The 27,756-nt window shown below is 44.3% G+C and overlaps 1 protein-coding gene across 2 annotated transcripts in view; it reads left to right on the top strand.

The window, feature by feature from the left end:
* Positions 1–27,756, top strand: part of LOC124605379 (chitooligosaccharidolytic beta-N-acetylglucosaminidase) — a 223,903-nt gene that overhangs the window by 109,831 nt on the left and 86,316 nt on the right. Inside the window, exon 1 of one of the 2 annotated variants that reach the window (XM_047137016.1) lies at positions 8,193–8,275. The exons of the other annotated variant lie outside the window; for it this stretch is intronic. Within the exon in view, the coding sequence (XP_046992972.1) occupies positions 8,221–8,275 (55 nt within the window). The 5' untranslated portion in view covers positions 8,193–8,220. Of the gene's footprint in view, positions 1–8,192; positions 8,276–27,756 lie in introns of those variants that run through there. 2 annotated transcript variants of the gene reach the window in all.

Below are 27,756 nucleotides of genomic sequence, written 5' to 3'. Positions count from 1 at the left end.
GTTTTTTGTAATTCGACGATGTTATAAGTTGCGCTAGGGACCGCATCTACCTTCTTTCGAAGTTAGCAGGCAACTGCGCTGTTATGCGGCGGCTCGTTTCGGCCCATTCAACATCTGTCCTTCAAGTGTAACGAGCGAGTAACGGAGTTTATATTTCTTACCTGCCACAGCAAATTTGTGTTCGTGGGGTCTCTATTCTAATTCGAACGTTTGACTTACGCTATACGTATTCGTTTCGGAATATCGTTTCTACGTCTTCCGTTAACTATACATGGTTAACATTATGAAGACAATTAATAACATTTGTGAAATACAACTTTGTTTGCGGAAAACATAATGATGTTCGAAGTCGCCAGTTTTTCCACGACAAACGACTTTCAACAACTTATTATATGCATAATTGTTGCAACTGATTGCCGGGAATTATATATATATATATATATATATATATATATATATATATATATATATATATATATGAATTACAAAAAACAAATACTAAAAAAAATAAAAGGTCGCATGGCGCGAGATTCGATCCGGCGACCTTCGGATCACGAACCCGAGAGCTTACCGCTGCGCCACGACGCTGTAGAAAATTATTAATGGTAGAGAGTATTTCACCGCAACGGTTTCTTTCAACTGTCGATTTTCTCGACAACGGCTGAGAAGTGCATCTTGGTGCTTTGCCACATTACACCTGTGGCCATGAGCTTTCATTATGCGCAGTATGAATCGAATCTGAACTTCACAATTGGCTGCCTCCCCTTGTAAGGGATCACCTCCTCCACGTAAATATCACTTGCGATGGTCTACACTTTTAACATACGATAGACGTCTACATTTTTAATAACAATAACAATGTTTCAATATGCCATATTAATAATATACGGGGACTGATGACCTCAGCAGTTAAGTCTCATAGTGCTCAGAACCATTTTGAGCCCATAATATACACTAAGAGAAAAAATTAACGCACCACGAGAGAATTATCCGAATGAGATGGAAACCAGTTGATGTAACGTACATGTACTGTCAAACAAATGATTACAATTTTAGAAAATTGGATCTTTTATCCAACGAAAGATTTTCACAAATTCAGCAAGTCAATAACGCGTTGGCTCACATCTGACCCTTATATAAATAGGTATTCGGCTTGGCATTGATTGATAGAGTTGTTGCGTGTCCTCTTGAGGGCCAAATTATGTCCAGTTGGGCCGTTACATCGTTAAAATCCCGAGCTGGTTGGATGACCCTGCCCGTAATGCTCCAAACGTTGTGAACTGGGGAGAGATCTCGTGACCTTGCTAGCCAAAGTAGTTTTTGGCAAATACGAAGACATCCAGCACAAACTCTCGCTGTATGCGGGCGGGCATTATCTTGCTGAAATGTAATCCTAGGATGGCTTGCCATAAAGGGCAACAAAACGGGACATAGAACATCGTCGACGAACCGGCGTGCTGTAAGGATGCCGCGGATGACAGCCGAAGGGATCCAGTTATGAAAACAAAATGGCATCCGAGATTATCACTCGTGGTTGTCGGGCTGTTTGGTGGGCGAGAACAGCTTGGTATCCCACCGCTGCCCCGGTCATCTCCAGACACGTCTTCGGCTTGGAATCTCACTGACTGGAGTAGAATTGTCTTCAGTGATCATCACGCTTCGGACTGAGCCCCGATGGACAGAGGAGACGGGTCTTGAGACGCTGCGCACCAATCTGACTGTCGCCCACCATACGGCCCGACAACCAGAAATGATGGTCTGGGCCGCCGTTTCTTTTCATAGCAGGGCCTCTTTGGTTCTCATCCGCTATATCCTTACACCACAGCGGCACGTCGACGATATTCTACGCCCGGCTTCGTTGCCCTACATGGCAGGTCATCCAGAGCTTACATTTCAGCAAGATAGTGCCCGCCCGCATACGGCGAGAGTTTCTGCTGCTTGTCTTCGTGTTTTCAGACCCTACCTTGGCCAGCAAGGTCTCTGGATCTCTCTCCAATTGAGGAAGTTTGGAGGGTTATGAGTAGGGCCGTCCAACCATCTCAGGATTTTGGCGATCTAACGCGCCATTTGAGCAGAATTTGGCATGATATCCCTCAATAGGACGTCCAACAACTCTATTAACCAACGCCAAGCCGAATAGCTGTTTGTATAAGGGCCAGAGGTGGCTCAAAGCGTTGCTGACCTGTTCAATTTTTGAATTTCTTTCTCTTGAATACATCATCCAGTTTTTCTGAAATTGTAATAGTTTGTTTGTGTGTACATGTACATGGCATCTGCCGGTTTCCGTCCCATTCGGAAAATTCCAGTATAACATCAAAAAAATTGAAGTTCGCAGAAATATAACATGTGAGAAGCATTTGTCCGAAAATCTGATAAGAACACGGCTCACACAGTCAATTTGAAAACTATAATACTAGCAAACACAACTCTGACACCTTCACATTTTACCCAATAATAGTAGTTGACACCATACGTAAATAAATGTAACACAGTGCGCGTAAATAGGCGAAGGTATTATTTTCTGTTCGATTATGTCATTGATGAAAAATCGCTGTAACCAGTAATAACAATAAAATACCTAGGAGTAGCCATCCGGAACGACGTAAGGTGCAATAACCACGTAACACAAACTCTAAGAAAAGCAGATGCCAGGCAGAGATTCTTTGGAAGAATTTTAAGGAAATGTAATTTATATAGTTGAAACAACAGTTGCATAACATATTAAGCGTGATCCCTATTCAGTTTTCACGTAAATATCCTGCTCGACGCTGAACGTGAAAGAGAATTTGGTGCTCGTGTATTCTGAGTAAGCTTCAGTTAAACTAATTGAGAGGTTGACGAATAATTAAATCAACTGAAACTGAAATGAAAGATTGCGAAATTACCTCCCTGATTACCATTTAATTTAAAGTGGAGTAGAGATTCTGATATCAAAGAACATAAAATGACATGTTAAAATTCAAGTAGTTAATTTTGAGGGGCCTCATAAGCAGGTGGCTAACTCAGCTCGATAATCTCGTCTGTCTGTTGTCTGATTCTCCACGTTAACATAAGGTAACATTTCATTTTGAAATCATCAATGATTTAAAGCATCAAAATGTTTAACGTGTGAAATTTGTCGCAAGAGACAATGCCAGATGGCTTTGAAGAAGCCCAGGCTGGAAAACTGATGTGGATGGCTTGAAATAATCTTACGATCAACTGAGCATTTATTATCTGAGTAAATTACGATAAAATACAAATAAAAATCACGATTGCTAGTGTATTTGTTTATTAGTTCATTAAGTTTATCATTAATGTACGGAGGTGGCAAAAGTCATAGGATACCTCATAATATCTTCTCATACCTCCTTTTGCCTGGCGTAATGCAGCAACTTGATGTGGCATTGACTTAACAAGTCGTCGGAAGTCCCCCTACAGAAATATGAGCAAACATGCCTCTATGATGATGATGAGATCCCATACTCTGAGTAGCGTAGGGGACGATGCGGGCGACCCGCACCACCTGCTAGCCCAGGTCCTAGCGGAGGTGGTCTGCCATTGCCTTCCTCCGAAATTACGAAAGTGTGACCTCTCCATTACGTCCCATGAAAGTTCGATGGGATTCATATGGGGCGATCTGGGTGGTCAAATCATTCGCTTGAATTATACAGAATGTTATTCAAACCAGTCGTGAACAGTTGTGGCCCCATGACATGGTGCATTGTCATCTATAAAAATTCCATAGGTGTTTGGCAACGGCCGTCCGGTATGGCCGAGCGGTTCTAGGCGCTACAGTCTAGAACCGCGCGACCGCTACGGTCGCAGGTTCGAATCCTGCCTCGGGCATGGATGTGTGTGATGTCCTTAGGTTAGTTAGGTTTAAGTAGTTCTAAGTTCTAGGCGACTGATGACCTCAGAAGTTAAGTCGCATAATGCTCACAAGGGAACCTCCCCATCGCACCCCCTTCAGATTTTGTTATAAATTGACACAGTGGATAGGCCTTGAAAAACTGAACACAGATCAATCGAGAAAACAGGAAGAAATTGTGTGGAACTATGAAAAAATAAGCAAAATATACAAACTGAGTAGTCCATGTGCAACATATGTAACATCAAGGACAATGTGAGCTGAGGAGCGCCGTGGTCCTATGGTTAGCGCGAGGAGCTGCGGAATCAGAGGTCCTTGGTTCGAGTCTTCCCTCGAGTGAAAATTTTACTTTCTTTATTTTCGCAAAGTTACGATCTGTCCGTTCATTCATTGACGTCTCTGTTCACTGTAATAAGTTTAGTGTCTGTGTTTTGCGACCGCACCGCAAAACAGTGCGATTAGTAGAAGAAAGGACGTGCCTCTCCAATAGGAACCGAAAACATTTCATCGCAAGGTCATAGGTCAACCGATTCCTCCACAGGAGAACACGTCTGATATATTCTATACGACACTGGTGACGGCATGTGCGTCACATGACAAGAATGTGTTGTCGACCCACCTAACTTGCACACTTGGCGAATGGGTAAAAAGATTCTTCTACCTTGCCCGATTTAGGTTTTCTTGTGGATGTGATAATCACTCCCAAAAAAGTGATGAAAACATAAGAGTTTGTCACATAAACTGCAATAAATGAATGCAACAGCTTCACAGTCGCGCAGTTTTCCGTGTGCTCTGTCAGAACATATGTTTTTTTACGTTTTCAAATGTTTCCGTGTGTAGACCGTCAAATCCTGCTTATGTCCAAGCAAATCTGAACATGTCCTGGAATTTTGGAGAGCGAAGTTGATTATGTGTGAGTGCCTGAATTTTGATAATTGTCTGAAAATAAAAAATTAAAATTTACACTCGAGTGAAGACTTGAACCAAAGACCTCTCATTTCACAGCTGCTCACGCTAACCACGGGACCACGGCACTCGTAGGCTCACACTCTCCTTGATGTTGCGTACCTGTCGCATGGACTACTCAGTTTGTATATTTTGCTTATTTTTTTCGTAGTTCCACACAACTTCTTCCTCTTTTCTCGATTGATCTGTGTTTAGTTTTTCAAGGCCTATCCACTGTGCCAACTTATAACTAAATCTGAGGGGGGTGCGATGGGGAGGTTCCCTTGTCAGAGCCATTTGAACCATTTGATTTGTTTGGCAACATGAAGTCCATGAATGGCTGAAAATGGTAGCCGAACATAACAATTTCCAGTCAATGATCGGTTCATTCCATGTAAACATAACCCGCGCCATTATAGAGCCACCACCAGCATGCACAGTGCCTTGTTGACAATGGGTCCATAGCTTCCGTCAGTTCTTACCAACTGAAATCGCGACTCATCTGACCACGCCACGGTTGTACAATCGTCTACGTCCAACTAATATAGTCGCGAGCAGAGCATAGGCGCTGCAGCCGATGTGCTGTTAGCATAGGCACTCGCTCCATTCGTCTGCTGCCATGACCCATTGACACCACATGTCGCACTGTCCTAACGGATTAAAAAAAATAAAAAGTGGTTCAAATGGTTCTGAGCACTATGGGACATAACTACTTAAACCTAACTAACCTAAGGACATAACACACACCCATGCCCGAGGCAGGATTCGAACCTGCGACCGTAGCGGTCGCGCGGTTCCAGACTGTAGCGCCTAGAACCGCTCGGCCACCCAGGCCGGCTCTTAACGGATTCGTCCGAGGTATGCTCTACATTGATTTCAGCGGTTATTTCATGCAGTGTTGCTTGTCTGTTAGCACTGACAACTCCACGCAAACGCCGCTGCTCTTGGTGGTTAAGTGAAGATCGTCGGCTACTGCGTTGTCCGTGGTAAGAGGTACTGCCTGAAATTCGGTATTCTCGGCACACTCTTGACACTGTGGATCTCGGAATACTGAATTTCCTAACGATTTCCAAAATGGAAAGTTCCGCTTTCAAACTCTGTTAATTCCCGTCGTGCGGTCATAATGACGTCGGAACCGTTTCACGTGAACCACCTGAGTATAAGTTACTCTGCTTCACCAATGCACCGTCCTTTTATACAGGGTGAAAAGTATTTAAACCGACAAACTCTGGAGATTGTAGGGGACATCAAAACAAATATTTTTCCCTAAAATCATTTTTTCCTATGAGGAGTGTTTAAACTGGTAGAGGAAGATTTCTCTGGCGGCAAATTAATTAAACCAACAAACACTTTTCCATTTTTTTATGACCAAGAGACAACAATTAGGTAGCAGATACGGCCCAATTAAACAGTCCCCGACAACACCGACCCACACATTAACGAAGAACCGCACTTGATAAGCGCTAGTAGCTGTGGCATGTGGGTTATCCTCACTCCAAACATGCGAATTGTGCATGTTGAAGACTCCATCACCCCCGAACGTTGCTTCATCGGTAAACAACACAGAGGATGGAAATTTAGGATGCATTTCACACTGTTCCAGGTACCACTGAGAAAACTGTGCTCTGGGTGGATAATCAACTGGTTCCAGGTTGTGGACACGCTGTAAGTAAAATGGACGTAGCAATTGCTCTCGAAAGACTGTTCTTACATTCGTCCGATTCGTCCCTATGTTACGTGCAATTGCACGAGTGCTGATTGAAGGATCCCGCTCCACATGCTAAAAGACAACTTCCTCAACTTGCAGCGTTCTTACCGTGCGACGACGCCCCTGTCCAGGTAATCTGCTAAATGGCCCGGTCTCACACAGACGTTGATACACAGCAGCAAAGGTCGTATGATGCGGGATACGGCGATTAGGATATTGTTGCTGATAAACCCGCTGTGCAGCTCGTCCGCTGTGGTGCGCTACGTAGTACGCACCAACCATATCAGTGTACTCACTCCAGGTGTATCGCTACATTAGTAAACAGAGACAATGCACTACTGCACTGGTGGACAACAGTTGCCTACACTGATGAGCGTAATACGCCCTCTAACAACTGAAGATTGTAATACGGCCTCCACCGGTGAAAATAATCCTCATAGGAAAAAATGACATTAGGGAAAAATATTTGTTTTGATGTCCCCTACAACCTCCCAGAATTTGTCGGTTTAAATACTTTTCACCCTGTATATTGTGTACGCCATACTATCGCCATCTGTGCATGTGCGTATCGCTATCCCGTGACTTTTGTTACGCCAGTAGACGACAGTTGTGACATGTCTTTTTTGCTGATGACCGTTAACTTCTGTTGATTTCTGGCTCATACCGGTTACTACTTTCGTTGATTCAACTCCATCTACATCATATTGCGAAAGCCACCTGGCGGCATGTGACAGTATCACTAATTGGTCGCCTCGGCCCCGTTCCACTTGCGAATGGCGCGTGGGAAGAATTATTGTTGTAAGATATTGAAAACTATTTAAGCTGTGAGTAAATATGGAGCTATACTTGGTAAAACTGATATATGGACGTGAAAATGACCATAAGTGTGTAACTAAGTGGCAAAACTATCATCACAGCATAACTGTAATAATCGTGCTTCATCTTTTTGTAAGTACAGATATATTACCGTCAAATGCTGCCTTACCACTTGCAATTGTCCCTCTTGTATCTGTGTAGTCACCAGCAAATAATTTTTTGTATTTATACAGTGATCTCCAACTGTACAAACATGTACATGAATGCATAAACACCTGAAGATGGGCGCAAGCCCGAAACCGGTCGTGTGACAAATAAACAACCTTTTATTGTGACTGGTAGCGGATATTTTTCTACAACCCCGTAAAGGAACAGTCACGGAGTTCGACAGCATCCACTACGGATAAAATTCATTTAATATTACGGTGTTATGAGCGTAGTGGACACTATTCAGCGTCTACCGAAATATGTTTGGGGGAGGCGTTTCGGCCCCTCCCGCTTCCGTCTCCCCCTCCCTGCCTCTCCAGTTGGGTCTGGCCTAGTCAGAGAGTATTCTGTCGAAGGTAACACCTTTACGAGAGCAACCGACCGCATTCGTTGCTGGTACGCTCCGCATTATTTATGTTTAGCTGCCCGGGAACGGCGAGGGACGGTGTGCGTGCACGCAGGTGCTTGCCATGCCGTGGCGCGATAGTCGATTCCTGTGCCTACGGAACCAACTGGCGGCGGCTGGTTCGGTGGACACGACTGTATGGTGGCCCCCCTCCACGGCCGCCGCTGCAGCGGGAGGAACTTTCCCCCCGAGAGCCGCCGCTTCACGGCAGCCGCTAACAGCCAGCCACGCAGTGCGTGAGCAGTGAGCGATCGTCTCGCGGGGTGCGTCCGTGGAAGACTCGCGTGCATGAAACGGGAACACCGGCCGCAGAGGGGCGCTCCCCGCCCTGACTTGCGTAACTGTGCGTAACGCTCTGCGTAGCTTGCCATCTTGCTGCATTTCGCTCTTGTGTGTCCTATACTACGCGGATGACTTGCCGGAAAGCATTCTTGTGACAGTCTTCTGGTGGAAACTACGCTCAAAAAATATATGTCTTGGTCTAGCCGTAAAGGGAGACTGATTAGTGGTGGAAAAGTTTGTAGCGATGTTTTCTGAAGTGATGTATTTATGATGGTCTTCTAGAAAATCGTGGCTGTGAAGAACAGCGTCATAAACACGTCCAGTTTCATTCCGTTGTGTGTTAGCCTGGGGAACTCCGAACTCTACCTTTAACAACGATTAGTGTCAAAGACGTATTTTCGTGCCAATGATTACACTTACAGAAACACTAGCTGATAAACCTAGCACGGCCCGGGTATCCATTTCGCCAGTTTTCTGTCAAAAACGGAAGCTTGAGATGTATTGTGTTTGTAGTGTAATACCGAAAAAATTTCATTTCCATATATTCGTGAAAACACCTTTGAAATTATGAAACAGTCGTACAAAGAAATACGCATAATGTACAATTGTTTAAGTCCAGCTGCTTCGCGCGTCCACAACGTGAGTCTTTATGGCTAAACGGCTATTGTTTTCGCCTACAGCCGCTTACGCTTCTCATTTGAAACCTTTCAAAAGCGCTGCCAAGTGTCAGGGATTTACTTAAGTTGTCTCGACTGTAGGAGTGTCTTAGCAGTAAAGAATGAGTGTATTAAAACTTCAGGCATGATGCGACATTTTTTTCATGCATCTCAATGTTAACGATGTCATATCTCCCGATCTATGTGTCATACAGTGGCATAATTTTGTAGGTACATTCAGCGGCATATGTGGATACTGTTTACACACTGTGTTACGAATAGAGATAGTAGCACTGAAGTAACAAATTTAAACGTCCTGCACGATATCTCCCGACCTGTGATAAGTAGGTGGTTCTTACTACGACGGCGTTTGTCGCCTGACAGTAAGGGATATGTGTATCAAGTTTGGCTGAAATCGGTCACGCTGGTTTAGGAGGAGATGTGGAAGACACCCACCCACCCATATACATATGAAAAGAATAGTTGGAGCTGTTAAGTCCCATGATGCTCAGAGCCATTTGAATAGTCGGAACTTTGGATATCATCTTAAGCTAATGAACACATGATATTGCTTATTCTGCAATGTGTCAGCTGGGCTATGAACGTCTCTCACTGTTGCTGTTACTGATCTCTGTAATTTTTAAAAATAATTTTGCATATTCTTACGTTTGCGGCCATGACATGCTCGTTATTAGTTTTCATAAATATACTTACTGCAAAGGAAGCTTGTGCAGTTTTCCATAAGGTAATTAGCAAACTTCACAACTAGTCTCATTTATTTCTGCCAACGAGTCACAATGTGAGCACTGACAACTACAATGGAACGCTATCTCCGGCTGAAGAAGATTCGTAAAGAATGTTTTAAAACATACGTGTATTTGGTTGAGTGCTCTGCCTTAACAGTAACTACATGTGGATTATTAAAAGTATGTCAGATGATTGTGCAGTGCAGTAATTCAAAGGAAAACGTTTACATTATCTGGGAGTATGAAAGAAAAACATGGTATGACGAGGGAGAAGTGCATTCGGCCGCGGGTGTTTTTGGCGTGACATCATTTGTATACGACGACCGCAATTAAAATCATTGTACAAATAATTGTTGTTGCTTGTTTGTTTTAAGGGTATGTTAATCATTTCTTCCTGTTTTTATTTTATGTGGCGTTGTCAACTAGACCCCTGATCTTACGCTCGCTCCGAACGCTTTCCCGCCATCTACTCGTGGGATCTATGACGTCTTCGTGTCCCATTTATTTCTTTAGATAGTTGTGTACTGGGTAGGCTATAGTGCGTTATCCTTGCCATATGGCCGGCCAGCTCAGCCCTCTCTTCTGTAGCATTGACAGCTCCAGTAACTCTTAAATTTGTTCTGATCCTCCATTCTCTGTTGTGCACATCGTTTACTGGAACAAAACTTGAGCTGAGTAACATGGAGACTTTTCAGATACATTTTTACTAACGAGGAGTACATCTGCTTCATACTGAAGTCACTGGCAGCTACTGAGAACACGGGCCGTGTTTCTTTTACGTGTTTCCTTCTGTTACCGTATACTGTCACTCGTGTCAGTTCTCGCTATTAATAATGTTACATCCTGTCCTAACCTGGAAGAGTCAACCAAGCTCCACTATCCCTTCACCCATCACCTCCCTCAGTTACCGCCCTCCAAACAACACCACACACAAGAGTTTACAGTCATTTGTACTTATTTTCTCTCTGTGTACTTTATTTGCATTAAACGAAAGATTTGTATCGAAGGCTCTCGTAATGCATAAACACCAAGCACTTAATGTAAACTGATGCTTGCCGTGAATCTAAATTTTTTGTGACATTTGGTACTCAATATTCATCTGAAATATGTTTTATACCATACACTGTGTTCCTGGTGTTGTACTTAGTCATGGTTAATACGTAATATCGGAATATAGGATGAGCGAGATGGCTCGTACAGCAAAGCGTTAAAAATACGGACCCATCGCGTGGAACCCTCGTCTATTATGCATTATTAGAGAAGAGAATGCTCTTTCTAACATACAAGCCACAGTCATGGATGTGGCACGTGGGCGATAAACAGTACAGACAAGCAGAGAATAGGACATACTGACATGTAGTGTTAAAGAAGAATGCTGAAGATTAGATGCGTACATCGCATAACCAATAAAGAGACACTGAATGGAATTAGGGAGAAAAGACCTTTATGACTTAACTAAAATGAGGAACTGTTAATTTCGTAATGGAATAATACGTATGTGTGTTTGTGTGTGTGTGGAAGAGGGTTAGGTTACAAACTGTAGAGAGAGACTACATTAAGCAGGTTCTACAGCAAACCAAACTTCGCACTCAGTACCACGACAACAACATAAACAACAGCCATTGATCAGAAGCGACTATAACTAAAAAGTGAAAGTTGAAACATATTTGGACGAGTAATCGAACAACTGACGCAACAGTTTTGATAAATTTTTCTGGTCAGTTTTACGTTCGGGTGTCAGTAGGTTAATATTTCCGAGGGTAGACAAAGTAATTTTCGTAAAGCAAACTTACTTTAGTTGTTGTGATGACACAATCATGTACACTCCTTATGTACGTAGTTCAGAACCGTAATTCTTTTATGCGTGGTGGCAGTATGTTCAAGGTATTTCGCTAGTGTTGTCCTGTCACAGACGAAGGAAAGAAGTGATTACGTCTAGTCGATATCAAGTTTGTTGTCATCTGTTGGTTGTAAGGTCCTAGAGCATAATGTAAGCACAAACATGACGACGATACCTGAGTAAAAACACATTTTCTCAGTCAATCAGCACACATTGTGGAAAAACACTCGCTTGAAACGAAGCTTGAGTTATTCATACACGATATCATGCAAACAAAGATGCAGACAAGCAGCTAGATTTCTAACAGATGTTCAACCGCACCATTTTATCTTCGGGGATATGGAGTTGGTTGGATGATTTTTTGACTAATAGAAGCGAGTACCGTATCCTGGACGGTGAATGTGAGGCAGGAATGAGAGTAACGTCGGGAGTGCTCCAAGGTGACCTGATGGCGTGCTCAGTGCCGTAAATGACTTATCAGGTAGTGTGACATGCACAGTGAGAATGTTCGCTGGCGATAGTACTGTCGATGGACTCATAAGATAATAGAAAACATTTTTTGAGATAAAAACACTCTAGACTGCATACAGTAATTTTATTTTTATTTAAGAAATGAAATAAAATAATTGCATGTGCTCTAGACTGTTTTTATTATAACATTTTAATAGACTATTACGACCGCTTTTATTTCCAAGAATTATATTTCAAAAAAATTTAACAGAAAAGAACCTGGACAAAATTTCCGCTTGGTGAAGTGAGTGGCAGCTCTTTTTAAATGTAGACAATGCAGAATAATTCGAAGAACGAAAAGAAACAACACGATAGTATTCGATTACGAGATTAGTGGATAACATCTGGAGCCAATCACATCATTTAAATATCTAGGGGTAACACTGAGAAAATGAATGAAATAGGTAGAACAGGTAAAATCCGTTTTGCTTAAAAGACTCAGATTTGTTACTAGGGTGTTGGGTATGTGCAGCGTGACAGTAAAAGAAACCGCGTTCCAGGCGCTAATGAGGGCAAATCTAGTTTCTTACTAAACTCCCGATACTTAAAGAATCGAACTCCCGTGTATCAAACAGCTTCAAATGTCTGGTTACTTTACAGATGAGTTAATTTGTTAAAATTTGAATTTAATCATTTAGGCGAGAAGAAGTTTACCAAAGGCTTGAAACTATGCGTAGCGTTTGTTGCAAGTCGCCAAGTGCTCCTATTATGAAACACTGTATAAATATATTCTGGATAATTTGCTCTCCGTTTCAGGCAAAAGTTAGTTTTTCTCGCATCTCAGTTTTTATGACGTCATTTTCTCTGAACCACGTGTAGTACAATGATATAATTTTGCTGGAGCACTCAGTGCTGTATTTGGGCACTGTCTGCAAAATGTGTTGCGACTGAAGTTAATAGTCAAGAAGAAATAAATTAAAACGTCATGCATGATGTGGCGGTTTTACTGCACGAAAAAGTAATAAGCGATAAACGTTTTTCCTTCCTCCATTGTGTGGGTTGTGTCAGTGGGAGAAAAATTTAGGAAAGAGTTGGAATTATGTGTAAAGTTTGTTGGAAGTCATTATATGCTCTCACCTTCAAATACAATCAAGGTATTTGCGTGCCGTCAATTGCGCTGCCTTAAGGCAAGATCACAGTTTGTAAATGTAATACTTATGTTACTGTGTTAAAGCCTTAAGGTAAGATTATACCTCTTAATGAGTAGATTATAACAGAATTTTAAATTTTTAAATTCGGTCAATAATCGCGAGAAATATTGAAAAACAAATTTTTGTTGCTGCAAGTAGCCCTAGGATAGGCACCTTGCAAGTGGTGTCGGGTTCCTGGATTGTGGTTTGCTGATGGATAGTGCGTCTCATGAGAATGGTCAGTACTCATGGATACGACAGGAACGATCATTCGAAGCAAAAAACAAAAAAAACCCTCCTGAACATTGGTTTTTAAATATGCCTCACAGAAGCGAGGATGAAGAAGTGCGCCGGCCGCGGTGGCTGAACGGTTCTAGATGCTCCGGTCCGGAACCGCGCTGCTGCTACGGTCGCAGGTTCGAATCCTGCCTCGGGCATGGATGTGTGTGATGTGCTTAGGTTTAAGTAGTCTAGGGGACTAATGACCTCAGATGTTGAGTCCCATAGTCCTCAGAGCCATTTGAATCTTTTTTTTAAGAAGTGCACGTAGCTCCTAAGATATGCACTTTACAGACCATATTTACTGGACTTTTCTGCTTCGAATTATCGTTCCTGTCATATCCGTGTATATTGACCATTCATCCCGGTACACCCAGTAGATCATTCCAGCATTTGTAACCTTTGTCAAGTGTGTGTAACAGCAGATATCAAATTGAGACACACTCAGCAAGGATCGTAACGTAGCAGGTCGGTATAGCCCATGCGTAAGTGTAATGGAAATGCTCGGTGATGTAAATGCATGTCATTAGAATAAATACGACATCGTTCTCGCGAAACCCTGCTGGTTAAATTAAGAGAACCGAAAACCGAGGAAGAAAATGCGACAATTCGGCGGCCTCAGTCATTTACCTTGTACTGTGATCTTGAGAATAACAGAGATGAGGGCATGTACCGAGGCCTAAAGACAGGCATTTTTCCCTCGCTCAGTACGCAAATGGATTAGTATGAGGTATCCACCACCACGCACTGTGTTGTGGTTCGTTTAGTGTATGAGTAATGGAGAGGTCATTAAAGACGCACCATTAGCTCACTTGGAGGACGTTGGGGAAGGAATCTAGCTGTGATTTATTAAACAAAAAAAAAGGACTCTACCATTCGCATGACGTGTCTCAGAGATACCTTGGTAAATATAAATCAGCATACCAAGGATTTGAACTGGTTCTACCAGGCCAATGACTTGAGAGGAACACCATATCGTTCAAGGAAGGGACGTGAGGAATGTTACCGCCGTGCTAGAACTATTTGCAATGTCATACCTTTGGAAATTGATGGACGTATCATACAGTTGTATACATCTGAGTGGTGTGCTCTGTCGGACATGTCTGGCAGAACACACTCCACTCAGCTCCGTAAATTTCTGTAAGAGCGCGAAGGCTCCTTGAAGTTTGTTTCGGTACGGATGCACTAATATTTTCCGAGTGCCTACGGGAAACAATAATTTACGAGTAGGGGGTGCTGCATTGCAGCGTGCGACAAGTTGGAAATTTGAGACGGTCAGGGACCGTGTCCGGATGGCCGAAGCGTTCTATGATCTCCAACGGTACTCCCCTTTATTTCCAGAAGATGTACATGGATTTCTCCACGGCTACCGGTGGCTTTCATGGACTTCACTTCACAAGTCCTAGCAAAAATTAAAAAAAAATAAAACCTTTTTGTCTTGTATAACTTTGATACCCTCTCCCCCATTTTCTTTCCTCCTGTCTTAGTTTCTTCCTCCTTTCTTAGTTTAGGTATAACTGTTGAGATAGGCATGTTTAGGGGTCAACACGTGAAGTTGTTTTTAGGTTTAAAGTGGCGGTGGCAAATAGACCTCTTTTTTATAGGTTGCTTTATAATCAAGAAATTGAGAGGAAAAAACAAAAAAAGCGATTAAGGCAACTTCTCATGAGAGGCGGTAAATCTGGGTTCGAGTCCCGGTCCGGCACAAATTTTCAATTTTCGCCACTGCGTTGCTACAGTGGCCTGTGCGGCTGAGAAATCATGAGTTTTCCACCCATCCTTTCCCTTTCTCTCCCCCTCCTCCATTTTATACAAAAAACATAGAGTGCTGTGCATGTTCAGTATACTTTTATGTAGCAACTTTTTGCAAATCGATGAAGTTTTCGGTTCACTTGACGTTAGTCTACAAACGGTATTTCCACCGCCGTACCCTGATTTCTCCCGTAACCTATATAGCCTACGGAATCTGCTGTATCACTATTGCGCCCGCGATTCACCGTTACGAGAGTTTCAGTAGAGGTGGGAGTGCAGCGGACAGGTGCTGGTACCTGTAAATGTTTTACATGTGACAAAACTTCCGAAAGACGAAAACCGAATTTCCGGAATCTTTTTCGCTGTCGTGATTACGTGTTAAGGTTTGAAGTGGTTTTCTTAGCTCGATCAGATATGGCCTCTGGAAATCAGCTCTCTTGAATTAAATACTGGTGGTACATCACTTCATGCCAGCGTAATATTTCTACTTCTCCCTCACTGCACAGAAAGTCACTCCGTTTGTTTACATGGCAGCGAATATCAATTGTGGAAATTCGGCACCTCGGATCGCATTTCCAGAAATGATATTGGAATCTTTACATGACCAAACGAAAGAGGTATTGGGAAATTCGTTTACGAAATCTGGTTTTGGGAGCTCGATGTGAATATAGCGGGTGTCGCAGCCTCGGAGGAACGTCCTCGTAGCGGTGTACAGTTGCTGCGCGCCGGCAGCGGCTGGCCGATCTGATGAATGAGTTCGTGGGGAGCCTGGTGGGGGGAAAGGCAGTCGGTTAAGAGGGGAGGTCGCCGTCCTACATCCGAGGCGTGCGGAACGAGGCTCAGATAAATAAACCCGCTGAGCGGCTTTTGTGGCGTTACACAAGAGCTAAGAACGAATATCCTCCCCCTCTGCTCTCGAGCTCGTTGTCAGAAATGGTACAAAGCTGTGTGTAAACCTATTGTTTACTAATTAAACGGTAAAGATCTTACCTACATTCTGAGCGAGGACGCACATTTGACCCGATCGCGCGTTCTAAAAATGAAGAAATTCAAAATCCTGCTAGGCCCCCTAGAATTAGTACGTTTAAGTGTTTCTCCTAAAATTATTAAAGCGAACGCCTGGGTGGTTTCTGTTCCAATGATACGGTCGGCATCCTTCGCAATCATTGTCCTATGCACGTTTGTGTTTCGTCAGTAATGACCCTCTCGCCGACAGGGTCTTAACTCCAATACCCCTTTCCTGCTTATCTACGAGGGCAGTTCAATAAGTAATGCAACACATTTTTTTTCTGAAACAGGGGTTGTTTTATTCAGCATTGAAATACACCAGGTTATTCCCCAATCTTTTAGCTACACAACACTATTTTTCAACGTAATCTCCATTCAATGCTACGGCCTTACGCCACCTTGAACTGAGGGCCTGCATGCCTGCACGGTACCATTCCACTGTCGATGTCGGAGCCAACGTCGTACTGCATCAATAAATTCTTCATCATCCGCGTAGTGCCTCCCACGGATTGCGTCCTTCATTGGGCCAAACATATGGAAATCCGACGGTGCGAGATCGGGGCTGTAGGGTGCATGAGGAAGAACAGTCCACTGAAGTTTTGTGACCTCCTCTCGGGTGCGAAGATTTGTGTGAGGTCTTGCGTTGTCATGAAGAAGGAGAAGTTCGTTCAGATTTTTGTGCCTACGAACATGCTGAAGTCGTTTCTTCAATTTCTGAAGAGTAGCACAATACACTTCAGAGTTGATCGTTTGACCATGGGGAAGGACATCGAACAGAATAACCCCTTCAGCGTCCCAGAAGACTGTAACCATGACTTTACTGGCTGAGGGTATGGCTTTAAACTTTTTCTTGGTAGGGAAGTGGGTGTGACGCCACTCCATTGATTGCAGTTTTGTTTCAGGTTCGAAGTGATGAACCCATGTTTCATCGCCTGTAACAATCTTTGACAAGAAATTGTCACCCTCAGCCACATGACGAGCAAGCAATTCCGCACAGATGGTTCTCCTTTGCTCTTTATGGTGTTCGGTTAGACAACGAGGGACCCAGCGGGAACAAACCTCTGAATATCCCAACTAGTGAACAATTGTGACAGCACTACCAACAGAGATGTCAAGTTGAGCACTGAGTTGTTTGATGGTGATCCGTCGATCATCTCGAACGAGTGTGTTCGCACGCTCCGCCATTGCAGGAGTCACAGCTGTGCACGGCCGGCCCGCACGCGGGAGATCAGACAGTCTTGCTTGACCTTGCGGCGATGATGACACACGCTTTGCCCAACGACTCACCGTGCTTTTGTCCACTGCCAGATCACCGTAGACATTCTGCAAGCGCCTATGAATATCTGAGATGCCCTGGTTTTCCGCCAAAAGAAACTCGATCACTGCCCGTTGTTTGCAACGCACATCCGTTACAGACGCCATTTTAACAGCTCCGTACAGCGCTGCCACCTGTCGGAAGTCAATGAAACTATACGAGACGAAGCGGGAATGTTTGAAAATATTCCACAAGAAATTTCCGGTTTTTTCAACCAAAATTGGCCGAGAAAAAAAATGTGTTGCATTACTTATTGAACTGCCCTCGTACATCTGTGCACGACATTCTAAAAGTTCTCGGACTGATGGATAATACACTCCTGGAAATTGAAATAAGAACACCGTGAATTCATTGTCCCAGGAAGGGGAAACTTTATTGACACATTCCTGGGGTCAGATACATCACATGATCACACTGACAGACCCACAGGCACGTAGACACAGGCAACAGAGCATGCACAATGTCGGCACTAGTACAGTGTATATCCACCTTTCGCAGCAATGCAGGCTGCTATTCTCCCATGGAGACGATCGTAGAGATGCTGGATGTAGTCCTGTGGAACGGCTTGCCATGCCATTTCCACCTGGCGCCTCAGTTGGACCAGCGTTCGTGCTGGACGTGCAGACCGCGGGGGACGACGCTTCATCCAGTCCCAAACATGCTCAATGGGGGACAGATCCGGAGATCTTGCTGGCCAGGGTAGTTGACTTACACCTTCTAGAGCACGTTGGGTGGCACGGGATACATGCGGACGTGCATTGTCCTGTTGGAACAGCAAGTTCCCTTGCCGGTCTAGGAATGGTAGAACGATGGGTTCGATGACGGTTTGGATGTACCGTGCACTATTCAGTGTCCCCTCGACGATCACCAGTGGTGTACGGCCAGTGTAGGAGATCGCTCCCCACACCATGATGCCGGGTGTTGGCCCTGTGTGCCTCGGTCGTATGCAGTCCTGATTGTGGCGCTCACCTGCACGGCGCCAAACACGCATACGACCATCATTGGCACCAAGGCAGAAGCGACTCTCATCGCTGAAGACGACACGTCTCCATTCGTCCCTCCATTCACGCCTGTCGCGACACCACTGGAGGCGGGCTGCACGATGTTGGGGCGTGAGCGGAAGACGGCCTAACGGTGTGCGGGACCGTAGCCCAGCTTCATGGAGACGGTTGCGAATGGTCCTCGCCGATACCCCAGGAGCAACAGTGTCCCTAATTTGCTGGGAAGTGGCGGTGCGGTCCCCTACGGCACTGCGTAGGATCCTACGGTCTTGGCGTGCATCCGTGCGTCGCTGCGGTCCGGTCCCAGGTCGACGGGCACGTGCACCTTCCGCCGACCACTGGCGACAACATCGATGTACTGTGGAGACCTCACGCCCCACGTGTTGAGCAATTCGGCGGTACGTCCACCCGGCCTCCCGCATGCCCACATGCCCACTATACGCCCTCGCTCAAAGTCCGTCAACTGCACATACGGTTCACGTCCACGCTGTCGCGGCATGCTACCAGTATTAAAGACTGCGATGGAGCTCCGTATGCCACGGCAAACTGGCTGACACTGACGGCGGCGGTGCACAAATGCTGCGCAGCTAGCGCCATTCGACGGCCAACACCGCGGTTCCTGGTGTGTCCGCTGTGCCGTGCGTGTGATCATTGCTTGTACAGCCCTCTCGCAGTGTCCGGAGCAAGTATGGTGGGTCTGACACACCGGTGTCAATGTGTTCTTTTTTCCATTTCCAGGAGTGTATATAAGAATTTAGGGGTGAGGAATCTTTATTTTTCAAATAGTTAGCTTACAGTATAATGTATTTAGTTCAACAAATGATAATTTTAGTAAAATTACTCCAACTGTGCAAAATACATGATTGTCTACACCTACAAACTAATGTGAACTGCTTGTCAGACGGAGCTTCCCTTTGTACTACGTTTTAAGGTTATTTCCCATTCCATTCTCGTGCGGGAAGAATGATTGCTTAAATGCCTCCATGCGTGCTGTAATTAATCTGATCTTGTTCTCGCATTCCCTGCGGGAGAGATGCAGACAAAATTTTAGTATATTCATAGATTCTTTATTTCATACTGCTTCTTAAAACTTTGTAAGTAGACTTTCGCGAGTATCTGCGTCTATCTTGCACAGCCTGTCAATTTCGGTTTTCAGCCGGACGGAGTGGCCGAGCGGTTCTAGGCGCTTCAGTCTGGAACCGCGCAACCGCTACGGTCGCAGGTTCGAATCATGCCTCGGGCATGGATGTGCGTGATGTCCTTAGGTTAGTTAGGTTTAAGTAGTTCTGAGTTCTAGGGGACTGATGACCTCAGATGTTAAGTCCCATAGTGCTCAGAGCCATTTGAACCAATTTCGATTTTCAAACATTTCCGTAACGTTCTCCTCTGAGTATCACAAGTATGCGATTATTCGTGCCACCTTTTTTGTATTACGTTCAATATACCTTGTTAGCCCCATTTGGTACGGGTCGCACGTCATAACAATGAATTGTAGCCTACCACATCCGTTACCTAAGGATGAGTCTATGTGATGTCCATTTCATATCCCTACAAATTGTTGTACTCTAGTATGTGAATGCATTGACTGCTACCTACTGTCGCACGTTGATATTGCAGTCATAGGATACTTATTTTTTTATTTTGTTAAGTAAAAAATTTTACATATCTGAACATTTATGGTAAGATGTCAATCTTTGCAACACTTTGAAATGTTACCAAGATTTGACTGGATAAATGTACAGCTTTTTGTGATAGTAGTTCACTGCACATTCCTAAATAATCTGCAAAAATCTGAAATTAATGTTGGACTTATCTGGCAGGTCGTTAATATACAACACGAAGAGCAAGTGTTCTAACACAGTTCGCTGGGGTACGCCTGAAGTTATTGGCTACATCTGTGACACTCAGTGCAAGATAGAATACTTTGTCTACCAAGATATCCACAGTGGAGTCAGAACGTTTGTTAATACACCATATGATTGAACTTTCGTTGATAAGCGTAGGTGTGCTATTGAATGAAATGCGTTTCGGAAGTGAAGAATTACTGATGTAGGCTCTCATACGAGTTTGGATTCACATGATCGATTCACATATTCGAGTCCACATATATACTGATCAGCCAGAACATTATGACCACCGATCTACTATATAACAGGTGATCAAAAAGTCAGTATAAATTTGAAAACTGAATAAATCACGGAATAATGTAGATAGAGAGGTACAAATTGACATACATGCTTGGAATGACATAGGGTTTTATTAGAACCAAAAAATACAAACGTTCAAAAAAATGTCCGACAGATGGCGCCTCATCTGATCAGAATAGCAATAATTAGCATAACATAGTAAGACAAAGCAAAGATGATGTTCTTTACAGGAAATGCTCAATATGTCCACCATCATTCCTCAACAATAGCTGTAGTCGAGGAATAATGTTGTGAACAGCACTGTAAAGCATGTCCGGAGTTATGGTGAGGCATTGGCGTCGGATGTTATCTCTCAGCATCCCTAGAGATGTCGGTCGATCACGATACACTTGCGACTTCAAGGTAACCCCAAAGCCAATAATCGCACGGATTGAGGTCTGGGAGGCCAAGCATGACGAAAGTGGCGGCTGAGCACACGATCATCACCAAACGACGCGCGCAAGAGATGTTTCACGCGTCTAGCAATATGGTTTTTTTTCGTTCTAATAAAACCCCATGTATTCCAAGCATGTGTGTCAATTTTTACCTCTCTGTCTACATTATTCCGTGGTTTATTAAGTTTTCAAATTTATACTGACTTTCTGATCATCCGGTATATAAACCTGTCCAGGTGACAGCAGCGTCACCTGGCCAGTAATGACCGTTATTCAGACACACGCGCGGTACACGTAGAATCAGTGAGCGTGGGGTCCGTGTGTAGAACAAGTAGGACACGCGATCTGTCTGAGTTTGACCGAGGGCAGATTGTGATGGCCTGGAGGCTCGTCATAAGAATTTCGGAAACTGCACTGCTTGTGAGTTGCTTAGGGAGTGCGGTGGTGAGTGTCTTCTATACGTGGCGAAACCAAGGTGAAACCACGTCCAGATGTCGTGGAGTTGGGCGGCCACTCCTCACTACAGATGTCGGAAGTCGTAGGTTGGGCAGACTGCTAAAACAGTGGAGGAACTAACATGAGACTTCAATGTTGGGCGGAGTACAAGTGTGTCTTAACACACAGTGAACCGAATACTCCTAACGACGGGACCCTGCTGCCGTCGACCATGCATGTGCCAACATTAACACCATGACATCGGCAACTACGACTGAAATGGGCACGTGACCATCGGCACTGGACGTTGGCGCAGTAGCAAGGCGTCGCATGGCCTGATGAATCCCGATACCTTCTTCATCATGCTCATGCTCATGGGAGGGCGCGAATCCGTCGTCTTTCAGGGAACAGCTCGTTGACACCTGTACTGCGGGATGGAGGCAAGCTGGCGGCATCTCCATTACGCTCTGCGGAACATTCACCTGGGCATCTATCGGTCCAGTGGAACTCGTGCAAGGCACCATGACGGCCAAGGAGTGTTGTGCACTGCTTGCAGACCACGCACACCCCTTCATGACGATCATGTTTCGCAACGGCAGTGGCATCTTTCAACAAGATAATGCGCCATGTGACAACGCCAGAAGTGTAACGGAGTGGTTCGAGGAACATAGTGGCGAGTTCCAGTTGATGTGCTGATCTCCAACTCGCCAGATCTGCCCCCAATCGAACACATCTGGAATGTGACTGAATGTGGCTCATCGACCACCTCCCCGGAATTTAGGAGAATTAGGTGACTTGTGTGTGCAGACGTGGTGCCAACTCACCCCAGCGACCTCCCGAGATCTCATTACTTCCATGCCACGACGCGTCGCCGCTGTTATCCGTGCCAAAGGGGGACATACCGGTTATTAGGATGTAGGTCATAATGTTCTGGCTGATCAGTGTGTCTGCATTCGATGCTTCCATTGTTTAGAACATTTCTGCATGTCATTTTCTGTAAGGCTTCACAGAATCATCCCTCTTTTGTTTTTCGACGGAGTGCAAGAATACATCTTTAGTAAACCGATTATCCAGTACGATGGAGTTGGTTGTGATTGATTTGGATGAAACTTGTCGAAGCGTATGGTCAGAAGTTCAGTTCGTAAAACAATAACGCGCTATTTTCTCTGCGTCAAGTAGCTCTTTCGTAAGGCGAACGCTTTCGTTTCACCCCTCGCTACGTAGTAATCTTTTCCACTGGAACAAAACCAGTGTTTTCAGTGCTCCGTATGTTTCGCGGTAGGAGGTTGAGACAAGGCAGCATTGCATACACTTGCTTAGACAGAGTGCAAGAGAAAGTGGATGCCTTCTCGCAGTACCTTCGTCGGATACGCGCTGCAGCCCCAGCAGCAGCAATTGCCGTCTGGATAGTCGCCGATGCTCTGAGCAGTTGTTTCAAACATCTACTCCGTTAATACGCTATAATGTATTCAAGAAAAACTCTAATATAAATTACCTCTAACCCACGAGCTGTCACTCACCGACAGAACGTTGTTTATTCTTCTTCTATTTTCTTAGTGTGGAACTTTCACGTCTTTGGACTAATGACTTTTCTTATCATTATCTTCCGTTCGAACAGCGCGATTCTGATTACTAGGTTGCTGCATAAGTACGTAGCGTTTTTGTTTTGCTTGTTGGTATTTCGATTGTTATGGGCTTGTTTATCGATTGTCATTTGTTAGTTGTAGTTCACTGTTGCTATTTGAGTTTACGTTCTGTCATTTCGTCATTTGGAGATAGTGAGTGGAGATGTGGATGATAGAAAATGGAGTGCCAGGTGCAGAAATCGGAACAATTCCGACATACTTTTCTGTTTGAGTTCAGTAGAGGGGTGACAGCAGCGGAGGCAGCCAGAAACATTTGCGCCGATATGGGGTTAATGCCTCTGGACAGAGCACCGCAGGAAAACGTTTTTTCTCATTTTAAAGATGATCGTTTTGACATTAGTGACTCTCCACGTTCAGGAAGATCTTCGGGGTTTGATGAAGATCGTTTAACCGCATTAATCCACAATGATCCATGTCCGCGTACTCTAGAACTGGCAAATGTCGTAAATTGTGGTTATTCCACCATCGTGCGACATTTGCATGCAACGGCGACAGTTGAAAAAATCTGGTGTATGGGTACCGCAAGCTCTATTCCAAAATCACAAAAATCAGTGGGTTGCCATATGTGCATCCCTCCTTGCTCGGCATCAATTGGCTGGTGAACAACACCGACTATCCCTATCCTGTATGGTTAAAAGACCTGCATGCACCCACGAAAGATAATGTTAGGCATCTCGTGGAACAGCGACCGTAAGGTGTGCTACGAATTACTTCGCCGAGGTTTAACCGTCACTGGTAACTTTACATACAACAATTCATATATCCTGCAGACATAGTCCAAGAACAGCGACCAGGTGGACATGTGATAACGCTCGTCCGCATTCTGCTAGACTGACAAGAAACACTGTATAGGAGCTGGGTTGGGAAGTCATTCCGCTTCTACCTTATTGATCTGATCTTGCGCCCTCAGATTTTCGTCTGTTCCGTTCTCTATTGAACAACCTTCAAGGAACCTCCCTTCCGGATGAAAATGCGCTCCGAACGTAGCTCGACGATTTCTTCGTCTCGGAACAGCATAATTTCTACAATCGTGGAATCGAAAAGTTAACCCCAGCATTGGCAGACTGTTGTAAATACTGAAGCAGAATATATTATTGATGACTAAAGTCTCTGTTATGTATACCGTCGTGTTTATTAAACTTACGGAAAAACGCTACGAGCTTATGCATCAACCTATTAAGTCGTCGAAGGAGGCGAATTTTCGCTCTTCTAACAATGAAATTGCATATACGCAAATATGTTGATTTATAGGAGCCTGGAGATCACCTGTGGAGTGACGTGCTCTTCAGTACTGCAGACGAGCTAATTTACGCTTGGAACGTGCATGAAAAGTGTTATGTGCAGGTAGAAACGAAAAGTGGCGACTCAGAATGATTTTAACTGTGGTTGTTCAGCCTATTTGTCACGAAGAACAAAAAAAGGACCTGTTGTAAAGAGTTACATATTTGCACTGGATAGGTGAATGAATATTGATGCCGTAATGCAAATTTGCTACGTGTAAGGAGACCAAAGTTGCATGGAATGGAGTCCTCCCAGGTGCAGAGTGCTGGAGAAGTGGTCCAAGGCCGACAGTCAGCTGACTCCGCAGACGGCGGTTAGTAGGCGGCCAGCAGGTCCCCACTCCAGTCCAGGTCCGAGTAGCTGCTACCGCTGCTTGCCTCTCTGTCTTCCACCTTTCTCAAGTAACGGCTACGCCCTCTATACATGCTCTGCAAGTCACACTGAAGTGCTTGGCGGTGGGTGATTCACACCGCTCTCTTTACTGTCCCAGTCGACAGTGAACTGTGATGTGTAAGTCTGTGTACGACCCTAATGTTCCTATTGTATCTCCAGTTTCTCTGTTAACTTCCTGCAAAAGACAGCCTTTTTTATTTTTTTTATTTTTATTTATTTATTTATTTATTTTTTGCGACGGGCAGTTTATCTAAAAATGGTTGATCGTATCTACAAATTTATGATTCCCCCAGTCAGACATAATTTGAATTCGGGAAGCACCTCCCCAGTGAACATGACATTTCACTGACAGTGTTTTAAAACAGGCTACTGGCAAGATTTCACTATAATTTATTTCAGTATCTGTACTGTTCTGTAAATACACCAAGGTGACAAAAAATGTTCAAATGTGTGTGAAATCTTATGGGACTTAACTGCTAAGGTCATCAGTCGCTACGCTTACACACTACTTAACCTAAATTACCCTAAGGACAACCAAACACACCCATGCCCGAGGGAGGACTCGAACCTCCGCCGGGACCAGCCGCACAGTCCATGACTGCAGCGCCTCAGACCGCGCGGCGAGGTGACAAAAGTCATGGGATACCTCTTAATATCGTGTCCGACCTTCTTTTCCCTGACGTAGTGCAGCAATTCTACGTGGCATGCACTCAACAAGTCGTTGAAAGTACCTTGCCGAAATACTGAGCCATCCTGCCTCTATAGCCAACCATAATTGCGACAGTGTTGCCGGTGCAGGATTTCAGGCACGAACTCACCTCTCTATTATGTCCCGTAAGTGCTCGATAGGGCTCGTGCCGGGCGATCTGAGTGGCCAAATCATTCGCTCGAATTGTCCAGAACGTTCCTCAAACCAGTCGCGAACAATTGTGACCCAGTAACATGGCGCATCGTAGTCCACAAAAACTTAAGCACATGAATGTCTGCAAATGGTCTCCAAGTAGCTGACCATAATAATTTCAAACCTATGATCGGCTTAATAGGACCAGACGACTCATTCCAGCCATCCCATATAAACATATCCCACACCGTTATGGGACCGAGCTAGGTGGCGCAATAGTTAGCATGCTCAACTCGCATTCGGGAGAACGACGGTTCAAACCAGCTGCCGGCCATCCTGATTTAGGTTTTCTGTGATTTCCCTAAATCGCTTCAGGCAAATCCCGGGATGGTTCCTTTGAAAGGGCGCGGCCGACTCCCTTCCCCATCCTTCCCTAATCCAATGGGACTGATGACGTCGCTGTTTGATTCCCTCTCCTGAATCAACCAACCAGCCATTATCGAGTCACTACCAGCTTGCACAGAGCCTTGGTTCCATGGCTTCGTGGGGTCAGCGTCACACTCGAACCTTACCATCAGCTCTTAACAACTGAAATCGTGGCTTACCTGACCAGGTCACTGTTTTCTAGTCGTCTAGGATTCAACCGATACGGTCACGAGCACTGGAAAGGCGCTGCAAGCGATGTCTTGCTATTAGCAAAGGCACTCGTGTCTGTCAGCTGTTGGAATAGTTGGAGAAGAAAGAAACATGCTGAAAGTCATCAGAAAGAGAAAACGGAACTGGATTGGACATTGTTTGAGGAGGGACTGTTTACTGAAGGAAGGAATAGAAGGAATAGTGGAGGGGAAGAGGGAAAAGAAAATATCAAGTGCTGGACAATATCAAAGCTGGCAAATATTCAGAAATGAAAAGACTGGCTACGGACAGACAAAAGTGGAAGAGGCTTAACTCATGACAAGACCTGCCGTTAGGCAGAATACCATACTACTATTACTGAGGCATTTGCGTAAATCTGGCGAAATTCCCGTAGAGGCACTAGCGCAACGGTGTAGTTTACATTCGCTTCGACGTTCCATTTTCAAGACGTCTCCTGCATTTATTGGGCTTGTGATAAAAATGTTTTCCATCAGCAGAATTTCAGCAGACTACAGGATCAATTCCACGCACCATAATCCATTATCAATCTCGTCTGCGAAAGCTTTTGGTACTGCACATCAAGGATGTGCCACACATTATTCTGTCTATAGCGCCGGAATTAAAAATAAGCGACCGAAAGAGAAAACGTGAAAGTCTACAATATTGTCCCTTAGTTTATAACGCAACATCTATACACAAAACATTCAAAACTGATGATACTTGAAAGCGAATTGTAGGTAATGTGGCGTAATATTCGCATTTTGTTCTTTGGAACGAGAAATCTTCATTATATAGGTGTCGAGTCAGAATTTTCTTCCGTTGATGGCAGAAGAATTCAGTCACATTCATTGTGTCGTACTGTAAATAATAGCCTCCACTGCAGAACATGTATTTCGAAATGATTGTAATGGAAGCATTGGAACTCTTTATTTCGTATTTCTAGTCATTGTTTGACACGCCAGGTAGGGTTTTCATTCCGTATTGGCCTTTTTGTTCTGCAACGCTTTCTCTTCTAACGGGGCTACGTAACCGGTCAGCACGACTGAGCTTTGCAGCGATTGGTCAGAGCCAAATACTTAGCTCATTGTTTGCTCACGATCTGTAGCTGTTTTTTTTTTTTAATTTTTAGGCTTCCGTGCTTCAATCTATAAAATCGGACCGCTTTTAAGATCGCTTTGTTGTCGGTCTTTCTGTCTGTCTGTCTGTCCGATTGCTAAGAACCTTTTTTTCCCAGGAACTGTTTGGCGTATCAAGTTCAAATCTATGTTGCATGTTAAGGCCTAAGGTCCCCTGAAGGTATAAACATTTTGTGCTTCTAAGTAGATGCAATCAAAAGATTCGGTCATTTCTGTCACATATTTTGATACTGGCAAACTCACTCATCAGACAGGTTCGAGCGCGGGGTGCTACAAAACGAATGTCACTCACCAAAACCTATATGGTGCTCCCGTTGACATAGAAACATAAAATTTGGCAGGAACCAAGGTATCAC

This window comes from Schistocerca americana, chromosome 3, assembly GCF_021461395.2.
Source record: "Schistocerca americana isolate TAMUIC-IGC-003095 chromosome 3, iqSchAmer2.1, whole genome shotgun sequence".
NCBI classification, from domain to species: domain Eukaryota; kingdom Metazoa; phylum Arthropoda; class Insecta; order Orthoptera; family Acrididae; genus Schistocerca; species Schistocerca americana.
The sequence above is the reverse complement of the archived record's forward strand: the minus strand, read 5'-3'. Positions and strand labels throughout refer to the sequence as shown.